General features: G+C 37.2%; 1 protein-coding gene across 4 annotated transcripts in view; it reads right to left on the minus strand.

Moving 5' to 3' along the window:
- Nucleotides 1–19,660, minus strand: part of mib1 (MIB E3 ubiquitin protein ligase 1) — a 75,102-nt gene that overhangs the window by 47,099 nt on the left and 8,343 nt on the right. For all 4 annotated transcript variants that reach the window (XM_084410829.1, XM_084410831.1, XM_084410832.1 and 1 more), the window contains exons 3-10: nt 17,967–18,096; nt 10,788–10,892; nt 10,149–10,215; nt 8,596–8,800; nt 7,317–7,500; nt 5,513–5,657; nt 4,157–4,290; nt 880–987 (exon numbers count right to left, since the gene is read on the minus strand). In XM_084410829.1, the coding sequence (XP_084266955.1) occupies nt 880–987; nt 4,157–4,290; nt 5,513–5,657; nt 7,317–7,500; nt 8,596–8,800; nt 10,149–10,215; nt 10,788–10,892; nt 17,967–18,096 (1,078 nt within the window). The remainder of the gene's footprint in view (nt 1–879; nt 988–4,156; nt 4,291–5,512; nt 5,658–7,316; nt 7,501–8,595; nt 8,801–10,148; nt 10,216–10,787; nt 10,893–17,966; nt 18,097–19,660) is intronic.

Here is a 19,660-nt window from a genome sequence, read left to right on the forward strand (position 1 = left end):
ACGCTGCTCTCTGAATATCATCCTGTGTCTGTGTGTGTGTGTGTGTGTGTGTGTGCGTGCGTGTGTTAGTCAGAGCAAGGTTCATCTGTAGAAGATATTAGCCTTTATATAACTACATACAGAAAAAGAAATATGAGAAACTGTTAAACAGCAGAATTGATTTCTATTATGATGCATGTTTGCGATACTTGCATGCGATGCAAAAAATAGTAATCTTTTAATAGAGACATAGTGTCTACACTTTCCAGGGGAATCAACCGACAAATGGCTTATTATATAGCTGTCTCTATATTAAGTTGGGATAGGTCAGTATTTTAACATTTATTTTTGTGGCTATAATGCCGAAACAGCATTTAACATTTATCTTAGCACATTAAAACAGACACACGAGGACTCAACAAGTCACACTGCCAGAAGAAGTGGTACTTCTATATGCTGGTTAAAGGTGCAGTGAGCGATTTCTGAGAAACGCTGTAAAAGTGGATTGTGGGGGGCCAAGTCAAGTCACCTTTATCTTTATAGCGTTTATACAATACAGATCGTTTCAAATCAGCTTCACAGTGACAACAGAAACAGTTCCACTCGACTGTAAAGCAGCTCTAAAAAGAAAATGGTATTAAGTTAATTGGGGGCGGTTCTGCATTTTGGGGGCGGAGCAATGAAGAGAGAGGCGTGTTTGATCTCAAATACCAACAGTGTTTCTCAGTAATCTCTTGGTAAAACCTCGACTTTTGACAAGAACTTTTGCTTAAAGATCTAAGTGGGTTAATGTAAGCAGTCAAATGACAGCATATTCGGCCTGTTCTAAATGCAATCATCTTTAGGGAGAAAAAAACAGGCAAGAGAGAAGCAGAGGTGATTCAGGAGGCAAGTACAAACCTCAGCCTCCAGGTCCACATTATGTTTCAGCAGCAGTTTGAGGACGTCCACATGTCCATTTTGGCTGGCTGCCTGCATGGCGGTGTGTCCTGCGCACTGCCCGTTCACCTGGCAACAAAAACGACACGTCTGATCACATCGTGCAATATGCATCTCAGTGTCATTCTTTAAAAAGGTGCACGTGGGCTCATGTGTGTGAGTGTTTACATGAGAGTCTAATTGTGATCTGCATTGCGGTAAGCTAAACAAGTGTGCAAAGGCATGAATATTAATACTGGAGCCCCTGGTGTATTTGCAGGACATGTCTTGTCCTGCCGAGCATATCATTTGGCCAGTCACCCAAGCCAATCTGACTTCCCTACCCATCCCTCCCTCTGCTCAAAGCAATTACTCGAGTGAGGGGCGGTAGAGGACAGAGCCAGCCGTGGCACCAACATAAACCAAAAAATGTGAGAGGAAAGATTGATGTACACTGCCGTTCAAAAGTTTTTTTTTTATGGTTTTAAAAGAAGTCTCTTCTGCTCACCAAGGCTGCGTTTATTTGATTAAAAATAAAAAACAGTAATATTGTTAAATATTATGACAATTTAAAATAAATGTTTTCTATTTAAATATATTTTAAAATGTTATTTTTTCCTTTGATCAAAGCTGAATTTTCAGCATCATTACTCCAGTCTTCAGTGTCACATGATCCTTCAGAAATCATTCTAATATGCTGATTTGATACTCAAAAAACATTCATTATTATTATTATCAATGTTGAAAACAGTTGTGTACAATTTTTTTTAAAAAATTTAGGATTCTTTGATGAATAGAAAGTTCAAAAGAACAGCATTTATTTTAAATATAATCTTTTGTAACATTATAAATGTCTTTACTGTAACTTTTGATCAGTTTAACTCATCCTTGACGAATACAAGTATTCATTTGTTTCTTGAGCATCAAATCATCATATCTGAATGATTTCTGAAGGATCATGTGACACTGAAGACTAGGAGACATCAGGAGTAATGAAGCTGAAAATTCAGCTTTGATCACAGGAATAAATTACACTTTACTATATACATGTATTAACAAAGAAAACAGCTGTTTTAAATTGTAATAATATTTCTGTATTTTTTTTTATTCTTTATCTAATAAATGCTGCCTCGGTGAGCAGAAGAGACTTCTTTTAAAAACATGAAAAATCTTACTGATCCAAAACTTTTGACTGCTAATGTATACTCTGTGTGTATATATATATATATATATATATATATATATATATATATATCAAGACCTGGAAGTCATAATTTTAAAATTCCCTCACATTTCAAGTCTTCAAAGACCATGGGAATCCTGCTAAAACTACAAAACATTTCAAGGATCATTGCCTTCACACATGTTCATCGTGGACTGCATTCTAGTGTCTAGTCTCACTTTTCCAAACAAAACTCAAATTAACATCCCCCTTCTTTCCCTGTAATCAACATGCTGCGCAAACTTTGGCACAATCATATTATTACCGAGGTGATTACACTTCCCCATTATTATTGTGGTGAGACCAAGTGCTTTGAGACATTTCAGGAAAGTGGTCAATTGATTTTCATTTTGAAATGCACACAAGCAATGCTCTTCAACTGTTCACGAACCATGAAACCATGGTTTTAGGAGTATGTACAGATGGCACAAGAGAAGGCACACACTTCCTTTCAGAATAAATTTGCTTGATTGTTCAGTCTCATTTAAAGCAATTAATGTGGTCCATGTCTTCATACAAACTGCTGTTGAATACTTTCAGCACGTTAGCTACTCGTTTAGTTTCAGGCTCATAGGAGCTCCCAAAAAGAGCAAAGGAAATCTCATACATATAAGAGCAGCCCTCATTCTTTGACTGTGCGTTTGATCTGATCTGTGAGATTTCAGTGAAAACTGAAGGTGCAATGTTCAAAGAAAATGGTCCCACTACAAACGAGAGGTATGTTGCTCGCTCAAAAAAAACGACGTGCTGCATAGGTTTCTTAATTCTGACTTGCACTTCTAAAATGTAAAAATCGCTACCTATTTGATCAAGTCGAATACTAGGGTCTTGTCACAAGGATCACACTAAATATGGACTTTTTGTCTTTAACTCTTCTTGTAAATTCTATAATTTGCCAAGGTGTGTTAAATGGAAATGATATCGCATATTGACACCACCCAAAATATTAAAGCTACACTGTAGGATTTTCTCCCATCTAGCGGATATGAATACCAACTGAATATTACTTTCTAGCCCCTCCCATTCTGAGGGCGTTTTAACTCCTACGGTGGCCGTATTATTTCAAATCTGCCGGCAGTCGCGAGTAATCTCCCCCCCGCATTCGTCTCGGCGCCACTGTGTGTAAAAACGCGAAAGGCGAAGCTTGAATTTCCAGGTATGTCCCTCTTTGGCTAATGTATTTTCAAGATGGAGGCGCAACATGGCTTCCGCCATTCGAGCGACTCGCTTGTATGTATTCTAAATGGCAGATTCTACGCTTACGAGAATACTTGATTAGTTGGTAGAAGTAATTACACATTAATGAGCTCATATAATTTTGAAAGAACAAAGTGTTTTTTTGCTAATAATCAACTTAGAATCAAGAATTAACTTCTTTCAAATTCTCTGGAAACCTGCTGAGCTTTTTGCGTGTGCGCAAACTCAGGCATAGTTATGATTAAATAGCAAATACAGTTAGGAAACCTGTGGAATATACAGTTGGGAAAAACAGAAAGCTAAAATGTACAGTCAAACCAAAAATGATTCAGACACCAGATATAATTTTTGATATTTTTTTACTAGTGGGTGCAGGACACTATAGTTCATTTATGTAAGTGAGGACGGCAAAATAAAGTAAACAGTGACATATTATACTACCAGTAAAGTCTATACAAATTTGGGACCAGACACTTTGACCTGACCATGTTTTGATTGTGTGTTTTTTTTTCTTTAATTGCTAATGCGACCTTTTTAACACCACAGACTGAACTAAATGAAGCATTGCTTGGTAATTGGTTGCTAAATTGGTATTATCTAATTGTGTAGTTAAATTTAACAGCTGACAGCTATTCCACCTAATTCATTTGTGAGAGTCTAACAGAAGGAAAACCAGAGAACTGATTTGATAACTCTGAGTTCTTGTCATATTTTATTACCATTTTCTAAACTATAGCGAGTAAACTGATAATGTGAGAAATGTTGAAGGTGTCTGAATACATTTTGGTTTGACTGTATATAAATAAACTGTTTGTGCGTGTGTTACGGTAGAACTCTTACGTCTACATCAGGTCTCTTCAGGATGTCCTCTACTTTGGCCAGGTCTCCATTGGCGGCGGCCTTCACCAGCTCTTCATTAATGTCTCCAGACTCCTGAGTCTCAAAAAGTTTCTTGAGGAGCTGAGACAGGCGCTCTGAGGGCAGAGAAGGACTCTCTGTCAACACTGCTACAGTGTCATACACAGTACACAATGACTGATGGATTGAAGCCTGCTTGTGGTTGACTGAACGCCGCTGAAATATAGAACGCTTTCATCCTCTGGCAATTCAATTCATGTCACTATATACTGAAATTAGGGTTGCATGATACAGCAAAACTGTGATATGGCTAAGTGAAAAAAAGAAAAGCTTGATTGTTTAAGTTTTGAAAATAAAGAAATGGGTATGAGCAATGTAATTTTATAGTTGTTCTTTAAAAGTAAATTATTATTTTATTAAATACTCTATTTTATAGTAAAATAATTACAATGTTAATACATTTATTTAACATTTTAATCTATTACTTTAATAATAAACAATATAAATCATAATTATTACATTAAAATAGCCACATTTTATAATAAAAAAATATAAAAAATATATATAAAAAAATAAAAAAAAAAAATATATATATATATATATATATATATATATATATATATATATATATATATATATATATATATATATATATATATATATATATATATATATAGCCTATATATATATATACACACACACTTTCCAGCAAGCCATTACCAGTTTTTTGACCCAATATGACTATTTTATAGTAATAATTATGATTTATATTGTTTATTTTGAACTAATATATTAAAATGTGTATAACACTTTCCAGCAAGCCATTACCAGACACATTTATCAAGTATTTCTCAAATCGTTTTGCCCTAAAAGAATAGTTTAAACAACATCTTCAGGATACATTTTTTTTATTTCTCAACCTTTGTTTTTTATTATTTTTATTTTCTATGTATGATTCAGGAGCTTGACAGGTGACACTATATATAGTTTAATCACTATCTTCTCAGTTGTTTAAAAGATTAAATCAATTATCAAAGTTTGATCAAATGTTTAATTTCCAAAAATTCTCTGACTATTGAGCAGCCCTAATTGAAATGTAATGATATCAAAAGATACGGGTAAAATACCCATGTGTACTACCACTCAGTTTGGACCACTACATTACAATTTTTCACTTTTTTTCCATCAAGAATACTAGTAAAGTCATTAAATCTATGAAATAACACAAATGGTGTTCATGGGAATAAGGGACCAACATTTTTTAAATATATATTACTATTTACTATCCTCTCCGGTATATTTATTTATAAAAAAAAAATGTGTGTGTGTGTGTGTTACCTCCAGAAGCATTAGTAACAGCAGATCCAGAAGGAGCCACTTTAGTGACAGCGGCCGGATTGTACGTCCAGGACGTCCCGCACACCTCGACTTTCAGGTCACTGTCAGAGTAGATCTGCTGCACTCTGCCCACTTTCCCAAGAGTCTGCTCAGAAGAAAACACAGGTGTGAGTGTGTGACTGTCCTAAGCGAGATTTACTGCTTTTCACACATTTTATTTTCCCTCAAAGCTCAGAAATGTCTGGAATGCTAGACAACTTTGTGTTCAAACTGTTCGTTACGCACGGGTACAAACGCTCCTCTGAGAGCAACATCCTAAGTACTGTGGAGGGAGAGAGAGAAATGTGGTGGTCGAAAAAAAAAAAAATCAATAAAGTGTAAGGTCTGGCTTTTAAAATTGAGATTGGCTCATTTAAAAAGAGAATACCCAAAGGCTCCTAAGCTTGCAGGACCCATTTCTCATCTATATGGCTCATAACTGAAGCTATTGGAATTCTAAGCTTTGTCCATTGAGGACAACAAAAGGGAGGTGTTCCAAGAAATATAAACCAAGCACGCAGGCCCAACGCCACTCACAGCATCTCATCAACTGCTTCAGGAGGCAGAGCTGCTTGAAACAGCCTGTAGATAAAATAAAACAACTGTGTTATTGGTAGTGGATTGCCAGTGGCTGCAATTTAATGCTCATCAGCCTCAGACTGGGTCTTTATGACAATGATGAGGCCTCATCATCGCCTGCCTTTTACGGGTCATTATATTTGTGGGCAAAATAAAGAAATTTAAGATGCTTAGTAGTAGTAAACGTCTTTCTGAATTATGAACAATTGAATATGCTGTTCAGGTATTTTTGTGCAGACTTGAGTCAGATGTCTCAGTATGAAAAAAAGGTCATTAGAAAAATTCATTACTTTATAAAAAAAAAGTATAAAAAAAAAAAATAAAAAAAAAAGTTGTGGCCTAGTGCTTAGTTAGCCTGGTAATACCAAACTCTGCTACTTCGCTTTGCTTCGTAGACAGAGTCTGGCATGGCATAATTGAAAAGCGTTTTCTTTCTCGCGGGGAGGCGCTTGTCTGAAGTTTAAAATCATTGGTTCCCGTAAGCCAGTCACATAACGTTTGGTTATGGCGTGTGTTATGCGCATGCTCAGCCGCATCTAACTTCCACTGTAAACACATGTAGTATGATGCGAAAACAAAACCATCGAGCGAAATACCGGAGTGAACATGGCTGTGAACGACTTTTGCAGATTATGTGAAGTAAATCTACGCATCCATGGTACAATCAGTGTCTACGTCACGGCTCTCAGCCCGCCCTCTGTTCGTTGATTGGCCGGCTGTTTTCAGGCCGGAGGAAAACGGAAAGCTATTATGCTGTCTCAGACTGAGTACAGAAGCGAAATGAAATTGAGCGGAAGTAAGAAGTCTGACGTAGTCAGGCTAGTGCTTAGTGTCACGATGGTGCCAATACGGGTGACACGGGTTTAAATCCAGCAACATTTCCTGATCCTGTTCATTTTTTGTCCTCTTATTATATAATAAAAGAGCATAACTCAGCCAAGAAACAATGTCAAGTAATCTTTAAAGGGATAGCTCACCCAAAAACTAAAATTGTGTCATTTATTTACACACATGCTGTTCGAAACCTGTATGACTTTCTTCTGCAGAATACAAAATAGACATTTTGAAAGATAATGAAATATATTTTGCGTTCCACAGAAGTCGCACAGGCTTGAAATGACATGAGCGTGAGTAAATGATGACAGAACTGTAATTTCTGGGTGAGGATGAGGTAGGCGACGCTCACTGGCAGCATAGCTTCAGCCCACTCTCCGTGTCCTCTCTGGAGTAGTTTGATGCGGTCGATGTCATAGCAGATCTGGACCAAGTCTCCCACCAGGAACTGAGAGCTGCCTCCCTCCGCCCCAGCCGCCACCTCTCCGCTGCGTACGACGTTTGCCTTGGTGAGCACCGCTGGGTTGAACGTCCACCTAGAACACACACAAGGGTCTGTGTTCATTACAACTCAAAGGAAATTCACGGATCCTCAACGACAGTAGATTCCACAAAGTAAGGAAACAATTAAATGGAAAACATAATCAATCTACTATTGTAACATGCGTTTTGCAGCAGACGGGCATTAATAGAAAAGTCCATTGAGCAATGCAATGACAATAGTGAATCAGATTTATATTAGCTGAACTTCACAAAGTTCCTCGAAACTATTAAAAAACACACACACACACACACACACACACACACACGCAAAGAGACAGCTTCTTAGTGCTGGGCAACGATTAATCGCATCCAAAATAAAAGTTGGTGTTTACATAATATATGTGTGTGTACTGTGTTAAATTATTTTGTATATATAAATACGCACACATGCATGTACATTGTACATTCTTTCTACATATTTAAGAATCATTGTACTTTCATTGTACATTGTATTCTTTCTACATATTTAAGAAATATTTGCATGTATATACTGTATATATATTTATATATAATTTATATTATATATAAATAATACATATTTTACATATAAATAACAATTTTTTCTTAAATGTATACATGCATGTTTGTGTATTTATATATACAAAATAATTATACACAGTACACACACATATATTATGTAAACACAAACTTTTATTTTGGATGTGATTAATCATAAACCAGCACTAAAAAAACATCTTGTTATGTAATATGTAAATGATCTAATTACTATTTATTTATTACCAATTATTTACTTGGATGTGTAGAATGTGTACATACAAATTTAAAATTGTAATAATTGTATATTCTTATTAATCCACATTAATATTAATATGATTTGTCATAAATTTGAGGTTTGTGCCTGTCACGATGAAACAGAAGAAGAAGAAGAAGAAGAAGAAGAAGAAGAAGAAGAAGAAGAAGAAGAAGAAGAAGAAGAAGAAGAAGAAGAAGAAGAAGAAGAAGAAGAAGAAGAAGAAGAAGAAGAAGAAGAAGAAGAAGAAGAAGAAGAAGAAGAAGAAGAAGAAACTGTGGTAATATATGGCCCATGATGATGTAAACAGTCCTTTCAGAGGTGCTGTGTGACTGACCGGTTTCCACTAGGATATTGAACGACTATGTCATGGTCTTCATCGATGCCGCACACAGTGCCTGTGGTGGTGAGGGTTTCAAACATGCCATCAGTCCAGCCTCCGTGACCGTGCTGCAGCGACTGAACGATCTCCAGGTCCAAATCAATGTTGACCAAGTCTCCGATCTGCAGGCCTCCAGGGTTTCTGTTTCCATTCTGTTCTCCTACAGAAGGTCACAGAGGAAAGAGAGAGATGGTCGAGAGAGCAATAGAACAGCTAGGGACTTCTCATGGGACCAGTATTCATTATTCTATTGTGACCAACCTTTTTTTAAATTCTGAAATGGCCTAGTCATGCTTAAGTACATCTACACTACCATTCAAAAGTTTTAGATCAGTACGATTGGTAACACTTTACAATAAGATTCATTAGTTAACTACCTTAGTTAACATGAACTAAGAATGAACAACATTTCTACAGCATTTATTCATATTAATTTCAACATTTACTAATACGTTATTCAAATCAAAGGTTGTATTTGTTAACATTAGTCAATGCACTGTGAACTAACATGAACAAACAATGAACCGATGTATTTTTATTAACTAACATTAACAAAGATCAATAAATACTGTAACAAATGTTTTGTTCATTGTTAGTTCATGTTAGTTAATACATTATGTTAACTAATAAACCTTATTGTAAAGTGTTACTGTTTTTTTTATAGAAAGCTTTTGTAACATTATACACTACCATCAAAAGTTTGGGGCGAGTAAGACTTATTATTTTTTTTTATTTTTTTTTAAGAAATTAAAGAAATTAGTGACACTTTACAATAAGATTTCATTTGTTAACATTAGTTGACGTATTATATAATGGGTAAATATAATAAATAATTGGTCTGAATCAGGCTGAATAACTTTCCTCTCTCCACCAATCCCGAATAAAAAAGGATTTGCACGAGAATTGCCTGTTTCAATGTCAGCATGGCAGTTTTTCAGATTTTATTAATTCAATTTATAATACTAAATATTTTATATAAATACAAATGGAAGCATTACATATGCATCTACAAATATATCATACTTCACACCGTAACTCCGATATGCTTGACTCAAGCAAGTTTTGTATGCATGTGTCTGCATCACAGTGCGTTTCAAATGAATGCATTTTAGTAAAGTGAATTGAACTTCAACTGTGAACACTGCATAGGGACCCTGTGAATTGCACCGCAGCTTAAGACTTTGAGCTATGAGGGACCATGTCTTAAGGTTTCAAGAGAAATTAATTTAAGTTCAACCACTTTTGTTTAGAGCCTTCTGTTATTGGCTTGGATAGCAAGGAGCCAATTATGGATTGGGGCCAAAAGAGCTTTTAAACTGGAATGTGTCACTGTAGCTAAATGTGTGTTTGAAGATCTCAGCATCTAGTGCTGACACCTAGTGGAAGCATCTCATACAATACACTGCAATGGAGGACTTCGCCCAACCACACTTCACTCAAACATATTCATCTTAAATGTGCCTACGAGTATGATATATTTGTATAACATTAGACATCTTAAAGCTTACCCAACACTGGACAGTGGTCTCTGTAAAAAGCGCCTCCTTTGGCATCTTGCACACATTTCAAATCAGACTAAAAAACAACAACAAGACAATTATGAGAGATTTGTTCAAACTGTTTTGTGTGCCTAACACATTCCTAAAGTCTCAATGATACAGTAGCCTATGCTTCATCCTCTTTATCCAAATCTAATTAATAATTCCAGTGGCAGATGGCTGCGCACACCCTACGGATATATAGCAATAACAGACAAAAGCCGTAGCCCGACTGCAAAGAGATTGGCTGAAATTCAGACGTCGCAGAAAGTCGAACAGCCAATGAATGGGTAGCCTCTCACTTCAATAACTGAGGCACGCTTTACGCAGGCCACTCCCATTGCTCTCTTTGCCTTTGGTCTTCATGTTGATTCTCGCTCTCTTGTGAAGAGACAGAAAGGGGACAGATTTCTTTTATCATGCAGATAGCTCACCCAGCTGCCCCTCACAATGCCTGCCCCGCACATGGCTCTTATAAAGAAGCCCAGCTTATGGGATGCTGGTCTGTGTGTGGTGCATTGTGCGCGTGGAGGGGGGGGGGGGGTAGCAACACAAAGGCCAGTTAACTGCAGTCTTTTGTGTATGTGTATAGCGATGGGGGTGGCTCACCATGCCCTCGAATCCCACTCGGTAGAGGTTCTTGGCCCCGTTGTCCCAGAGGACGTAGGCTGCGCTGTGGGGGCTGGCCGCACTCCAGTCCTGGATCTCTGTCACCTGAAACGGAGGAGGATGGTAAAAAAAGAGCAAAGAGAAGAGGAAGTCATGCAGACGACAAGAAATTCAAAGAGTTACTAAATATCCCTCACTTCGGTCACATGACTAAAGCAGTCTAAAACACATTATTCAAGGGAAAAAAGGCTGAAGTATCAAGGATATCCCAATATAGACATTGTGTGAAACTATGAAATAAAAAAAAATTATAAAAAAATGCCACTGAATGGTGATTATATGCTTATTTTAAGCAGTTTGTCTTTGACTTGACTTTAAAGTCGCAATGAAATGGAAGTAGCAACAGATTTTTTTCTTCCGTATTGTGATTGAAATAGTATAGGGTAAGGACTAGGTTTGTTGATTGGATTTTGAGATGTGGCCGCCGCGTGCAAAAGTGGAGGCAGATGACCGAGAGCTTGAGCGGCAATTTAAGCAGACTAAATGAGTGGAGAAGTCCTGCAGGAATGGTGAGAGAACATTTGTGCTTGGTACGTTTTTCGTCTTTAAACCATACTTGGTAGCCTGGAAATCCAGACCCAAATCTGAAAGATTAATGGTCTGGCATCGACTAATGAAAACCGGCCAGCTCGAGGGGCGGCACCAAGCATGCATTTGAAAATCTCACTGCACGCAATTGGAAAACACTACGACCAATCACAACAACAAGCCCCATACGCTTAGCTACCAGCGGAGCTAACTGGTAGATTATACTCTTACTGTATCCGGTCGGCAAAATAGCAAAAACGCCCTTCTTGCAAAGGAAGGATTCGAGCGCCGTCTTCTGTTCCTCTTTTAGATAAAAAGCCAAGTCTAACTCGTTCATTGTAGCGGCCAACTGGTGTTCATCCATAGCCATCTTGCAATGTTTACTAATGACTTCGACGTCACAGCGCTGTCGTCATCTGTTTAGCTTGCCTCTGGCCCGCCTATATCAGATAACCCGATGTAATTGGTGCAGCTCGGATCCTAGGGCATATTTAATGAGCATCATTACTAGACACCAGAGCAAACTCGCTGAGCAAATTCAATTTGTGCTCTCGCGAGAACTCTGGATTTCCAGGGTACATACTTGGGTCTTCAGCTAGTGCGCTTCCCATTATGTTTTCAAATTAGGTCAGTAGACGGAGAGTAGATGGTCTTTTGTGGATGTTCGAACATTCGACCACATGAGCGTTTACACTACGAAAGCAATCCGGTCAAATGCGTTTTCGACCACCTCTGGAAGTGCTCAAAATTTGACAAACTCAAAACGTTTTAGACTCCGTTTACACCTATATTTAGCATCATTCACTTGTGACCGGATTGAAGAAAATGCTTCTTAAAGGCCCACTGAAGTGCCTTGGAACGCGCAGTTTTGAATGATGTGTTGACGTAATTTCCACTGAAACAGGAAGCTAAGGCGGGACATATTGAATGGCCCTTTTCAAATAGCCAATAGTGTTTAGTTTACCTCACAGACTGCAAGTCGTACTTGACAGCACCATTGAAGCGAATCCGAGCACTGATGATATGTTGGATTCAATAGTAGAGGTGTGAATAAATTAACCAACGTACAGCATAAACGCCATAAAACTTGAGCATTTGAGCAACCGAAAACGCATCTCCAATCCATATTGCTCCGTGACGCATCAACAGTCGCTTTGGCCAGGTGGTGTTTATACCATAGGGGGCGGGACACTTTAGATTCTAGAGAGCATTTGATTGGACAGAAAATCTGATAAGAAGCTGAAGTCTGCGGTGATGTCATAAAAATCCGTGATCCATTTTAGCGGAAGTGAGAGACTAAGTTTTGAATGTTTATATATTACATAATATTGAATATTGTCATTGTTTTGGAACACACCAGCTTATTCATAATCTTAAGGCTAACATATTCATACTAAAAGCTACATTTTGATTTCAGGGGGCCTTTAATACAAGGTGTAAACAGGGCCTAAGATGATCCATAACACACATTTAGAAAATAGACTGAATTTTCATTTCATGCAGACTTTAAGCAGTGAGCTTAAAACAACAGCAACCCCAACTTGCCTCAAACGGCAGTTGTGTTTTATGATCCAGTGTCAAACATGCTAAGATTTCCTCCACAATAATGTACCATATGAAACTTCAGTCACAGAATCCAACAAATAAAGAAAGAAAACATTAGAATAGTCTGATAATTTGCAAGCCCTTCTTAACCATACAAAGCATTTCAACAGCTATGAGTTTGAAATATTATGTAATGGTAAAAAAAAGCTAAAAATAACAAAAACACTAAACAAGCAGAGTTTCACCACCAGTAAATGTTTCCACCACCAGACATGCCATTCAGCGTGCCAATCGCAGTCACAGAAATGCTGCTCTAATTACAAATGGTGAAGTAGGCTTGAAGAAGGCTCTCGCTTTAAAGGAAGTGTGTTTGAGAGCACTCTTTAAATACATTTATCTGGAGTGGCCTGAAATTTCTTAGCCTGGTAATACCAGACTCTGCTACTTCACTTTGATTCGTAGACAGAGTCTGGAATAGCATAATAGAGAAGTGTTTTCTCTCTTGCGGGGGGGGGGGGGGGGCGCTTGTCTTAAGTTTAAAATCATTGGTTACCCGTAAGCCAATCACATAACGTTTGGTTATGGCGTGTGTAATGCGCATGCTCAGCCGCATCTAACTTCCACTGTAAACGCATTTATGATGCAAAAACTAAACCATCGAGCGAAATACCGGAGTGAACATGGCTGTGAACGACTTTTGCAGATTATGTTAAGTAAATCTACGCATCCACCACGGTACAATCAGCGTCTACGTCACGGCTCTCAGCCCGCCCTCTGTTCGTTGATTGGCCGGCCGTCTGAAGGCCGGTGGAAAACTGAAAGATAGGCTGCTATCTCAGACTGACTACAGGAGCGAAATGAAATTAGCGGAAGTAGGAAGTCTGACGTAGTCAGGCTAGAAATTTCTGATAATCCAAAGACCAAACAAATATTTGACTTGCACAGTACTTTTTTTTTTAATTGTCATTACTCTTGGTGGAAAATATGCCATTAAAAATATCAATGTTGAACTTTTGGGAAATATTACAGAGCAGCAAAAAGCGTTATGGTCCTAAAAAAAGTTAAGTACACTAAATTACACAAAAATGGTTTCTTACTGGGACAGTGTGTACAAAGTAAGGCTGCCCTGAAAAAAAACCAACCTTCCACAGGAATTGGCGAAGTCATGTAGTCTGACAGAAAACCCGTTTAACAGCTGGTCCAATGTGGTAGTTTTGTTGGACAGGAAACCCAAACCTTCGCCTTTCATTCATCGACATCAAACACGGCGTATCATTTGAAAAATGTTAGTAGCCTAACGTTAGCCATTTTAAAATGGCTGCTTGCTCTAACATTAATGTTAGCCTAGATAAAACAGCGCTATTATTAGGCGATATACATGAAAAATCTTCAGTCGGAGGCAACACTAGCACAAATACATTTTAAAAAGTACCGTTCTCTAATTGGGCTTTGCAGGTTCATCAATAAGCAAAAGAGAGCAATAGAGCACTAAATTATTACAATGAAAACTCTGAACGCGCCTAACACAAGAATACAACTAGGAAAGAGGTTACTGAAAAGACTTAAAGGGGTCATGAATTGAGAAATCAAATTTCCCCTGATCTTTTGACATATAAGAGGTCATGTGCAATAAAATATCCTGCAAGTTTCAGAACTTAAAACTTGCTCGCTAGTCGAAAAACAGCTTTTATTGAAGCCAAGCTTGTAAAACGATTCATTTTGGATTTTGTCACATTAAGTCATAGAGCGACAAAAGACTGCCTCAGCAGAAGATCAATGCCTATGTCAGTAACACACTGTTCGTTTGTTTGCTTCATTTTACTGCAGATTGGTTTTTAAACGAGAGTTTGACGCAGGCTTTTCAGAGAGACTGAAAAGAAAAGATGACGCAGTGCCAACAACATTGGATTTAACAGTAATGGCGCAACACACAAGTGCGATCAACAGTGTTTTTACTATTCACTATGTCACTATTGCTTTGTCTGATACAGATTGTTTGATATGTATTGAGTAGTTACACTGTAGCGCCGCAGTTAAACTGAATATTGTGATCGTTGTAATTTGCTGTTCATTCCTTTGCTTCGTCATTTACGGGGTTAATGCGTTGGATTTTCGGATACGGTAGAAAGCAATGTACAGAATGCTGCTTTTGCTATTGTTTTGATCGAAGTCATTCGCTGAAATCCTGAATAAAAGCTTCAGTGATTGACATCTGTTTTGTCATCAGTAAGACATTACAATATGTTTAATTTTATCATCTGGCTTCCAAAACTACCTTGTAACCAATCACATCAACATGTGATCATCAACGAGTGAATCTCTGTGAGTGAGTGGAGGTGGGGCTCATTTGCATATTCATAGAACCGCATATACTAAATGAGGCAAGGGTGTAGAGTTACATCCAAGCTATTTTAAAGGGATAGTTCACTTTGAAATAAAATTTTGGTATGTTTTAGCTTACCTCAAGGGCATCCAAGATGTAGGTGTCTTTTTTTCCGCAGTAGTTTCAATTTTGATATTTTTAGGTCAAACCGTTCTTGTCTGTCAGTCATTTCATGCAGGTCTATGGTCACTGTCTCAAAGAGCATGGACAAAGTCCAAATTAAAACAATTCCCCATCGTCCAAATTAAACAATTCCCCATCGTAAGTACACATTGATGGCCTAAGACACGAAACGAGCGGTTTGTGTGAGAAAACGAACAGTATTTATATCGTTGTTATCTCTTGAAAACAGCACACGTCCAAATGATCTGACGGCGCGGGCGGGTATAGATATATACATAGATGTCGCCTTGGCTACTGCAGTTCATTGGAACGAAACCGTAGCCAAGCGACATCTAGTGTATACATCTATACCCGTCCGCGGGCGGGTATAGATGTATACACTAGAAGTCGCCTTCGCTACTGCAGTTCATTGGAACGAAACCGTAGCCAAGGCGAAATCTATGTATATATCTATACCCGCCCGCGCCGTCAGATCATTTGGACGTGTGCTGTTAAGAGATAACAACGATATAAATACTGTTCGTTTTCTCACACAAACCGCTCGTTTCGTGTCTTAGGCCATCAATGTGTACTTACGATGGGGAATTGTTTAATTTGGACGATGGGGAATTGTTTTAATTTGGACTTTGTGCATGCTCTTTGAGACAGTGACCATAGACCTGCATGAAATGACTGACAGACAAGAACGGTTTGACCTAAAAATATCAAAATTGAAACTACTGCGGAAAAAAAGACACCTACATCTTGGATGCCCTTGAGGTAAGCTAAAACATACCAAAATTTATTTTCAAAGTGAACTATCCCTTTAAGGCATGACATTTTTTCAAAGAAAAAAAATATGTCATTTTGGTGATCAGAGAAGAGTTTTAAGGGATAAAATGATTGACTACAGGGGGGCTTTAAAGCTAATGTAGGCAATTTCGGAGTGGCTAGCAATAGCAAGCTAGCTTAGAAAGCATAAGATCCCACCCTCCCTTCAGAGTCTCCAAAGCCACACCTTCAAAACACATGAACGCAAACAGCAGATTCTGCAAAGCATTACGAGACAAATAAAGGCGTTAAATTCCCTCATGTCTCAAAACACATAACATTACAATAATCATGAACGTAAGCCACTTACAGAGCTCTGACATGTCCACCTGACTGCTGCAGATTTTTCGGCGTTGATAGTGTTGACATAGAAACGCATAAATCCAAGTCTGAGGACATGAACAGCTCCAGGTAGAAAAGTCACGGGTTGCCATCTCAGAATTACAGTTATGACATGGCGTGAACAGCATAATTGATGTTTTGGTTCATGAGGAACTGTAAAAGACCGCCTATGTTTGTTTGTTATGTTTGCGCGAGCAGGTGCGTGGAGGTATGGAAATACATATGTTGACAGGCAGGACATCATATCACTGCCTTCAGACTGAATGCAATGACTGGACAAAACGTTTTTGGGTCCCTTTTTTTATATTTAGACCACTTCTATTATTGATTGCTATCAGGATGTGTAGAGTGTGTAAATTATTATAACTATATAAAGAATATAAAGTTCTTTAAACTTTATTTGCCACAAACAAGACTTACAAAGCATATGCAACACGCATAAATGTTTCATATTGTTGGTAAATGTTTTAACTATGTAACGGGATACATTTCAACATCGGGCATTTTCAAAACAATTCCACGCGTGCAATGGCAGGGACATTGATAATTATTTAATATGCAAAACTGTTACCCCATCATAGCAGTGGGCGTTTACTTCCAAGTCTTGAACATCGTGATGCCCATCAAAACGGAGTGTTAGAAAGAAAGGATCAAAAACAGGATAGAAAATTGCTTATTACTTCTAAATTAGGATGTTTTTTGATATAAAAATCTTGATAACATCATAACTGGACCTCAGAGATCATTATAAAATATATAAATGCAGTCCATGACCCCTTTAAAATCATGTACCATTTTAAAATGCTTTTAAAACACTTTTTAAACTGCAGAAAGTGTGTGACAACTAGTTGAAATGACTTTCCATTGGTTTAAATGTCATACATCAATGGCTTCGCATCAAAAGGGGCAATAACACACCCTGGGTGTTTAGTTGGCCATGGAGAGGGATTTCAACAACTCTCCAGTTCAACCCTATATTTGCACTTGTAGTATATTTTAAATCATTAGGCCAGATTTATCTTTTATATATATATATATATATATATATATATATATATATATATATATATATATATATATAAATAGTTTAAGTAATGACTAGTGTGTGAAATAAAAAAAAAGAAATAAAAAAAAGTAACTTCTCATGTAACTGTTCATTTATGATGAATATTTTATGCTGTATGGTTTAAGTTGCTTTGGATAATCACATCTGCTAAATAAATGTAGATTAATAATGTAACAGGCTTGTATTGGCACCATCTCATTTTGCTTCAATGAATATGCATGAGCACAACACACAGTGTCTATACTTGATAGAGGGAATGTTTTTCGTCTGAAAAATGATGAGTCAAGAAGGGTGAGCATAGCCAAACATGTTGAGGCATTACCTTCCCTCTTCTTCCATTCCCGCCATCCTGATCCTCCCACTGCCAATCCACTCCCCGCACCACCCGTCCTCCTGCGAAGATGCCCCGGGCCGTGATCTTCTTTGACTTGCGACGAGATTCCAAAAGAACTCTGTGCAAAAAGATACAAGAATGTTACAAAGCAAAAATGGCAAGAGTACAGAAGTTATGCGTTGGAATATTAGAGCATAAGTTTTGCTCCTAGTTAGAGGTGAAGTAACTTCGGTAACACTTTCTATGAAGCCCATGCTTATAATGAATTATAGCCCCATTGATACTCATTTATAAGTATTACTATTCTATAAATATATTTATAAAGACTCATTAAGACCTATACTGCATTATAAGAACAGTTATAGTTACATCTATATTGTAGCAATGTGCATGCTCAATCCATTATACACTGATTTATAAATGATCAAATGTAAAATAGTTCTAGAGACACTTGTTTGCTGTACCAATTAGTTATCAATTATGTCTTTAATGGCTAATGTTTGCATTAGAGGTCATGAATAGTAATTTTGATTTGTTAAAATCTCTATCTCCTCATCCATTTGCATGGTTTTGCTAGTATGTAACATTAAAAAAGTCAACTTTGTATTAATAGTTTTGGTGTTTTTTCCCATTATTTTATTACAGAAATCATTGTTCATTATTTTCAATAACAAGTAAACAACTTAATGTATAATGAGCACATCTTCATGATTTCTTAACATTAGCTTTAGGAAAACTGCATCCCATGTTTTCACTTTCCTTTAAGCCATCAATGATGCATTTATAGAGGTTAGTAACTGTATTATCACTCACAATAAGGATTTATAAGAACACAACACGGCTATTAATAACAATGTATTCACTTATTTGACAGAAATAAATCTGAATTACTAAAAAGTCATTGTAACTAATATAATAACATTAAAGCAATGATGGTTGCAACTTTATAAAAACATTCATGAAATCATACAACTGACTAATTAATACTTATAAAATCAGTGTATAATGGATTATGAGCATACGCACTGAAAAAAGCAAATGCATGACTTAATATAAAACAATATAAATGTATCTATAACTGTTCTTATAATGCAGTACAGGTCTTAATGTTGTCTTTATAAATATATTTATAGAATAGTAATACTTGAGAGCTATAATTCATTATAAGCATTGTCTTCATAGAAAGCGTTACCGTAACTTCTTGCTTTCACAGTCGGATTGTCATTATATTGTTCAACTCGATTTACTTTAAACCTCTGATGTCTCCTGAAAGCTGCAATGCACCCAGAATGAAAAGTCCTGGATAATGTTTAACATCTCTTATTGTTTCTGTTTCTACAAGAGAACTTGTCTGCCATCTGGAAGTTGCCCCATGCTGAACCACAGCAGACCGTCTCGGATTCTCCAGCTTTGTTGACATGTTCATTTCTGAAACGGCAATATTGTTGGCGCCGATAGCCTTGTGGTTAGCGTGCCGACATACAGCGCAACACTCCGGCGACCCGAGCTCGTTTCCCAGCTCGAGGTCCTTTGCCGATCCTGAATCCCTCTCTCTCTACCTCATGCTTTCCTGTCAAAATCTCTACTGTCCTATCCAATAAAGGCACAAAAAGGCCAAAAACATAACTTAAAAAATATAATAATAATAATAATAATAATAATAATAATAATAATAATAATTA

Source organism: Rutilus rutilus, assembly GCF_951802725.1.
Source record: "Rutilus rutilus genome assembly, chromosome: 6".
Lineage (NCBI taxonomy): Eukaryota > Metazoa > Chordata > Actinopteri > Cypriniformes > Leuciscidae > Rutilus > Rutilus rutilus.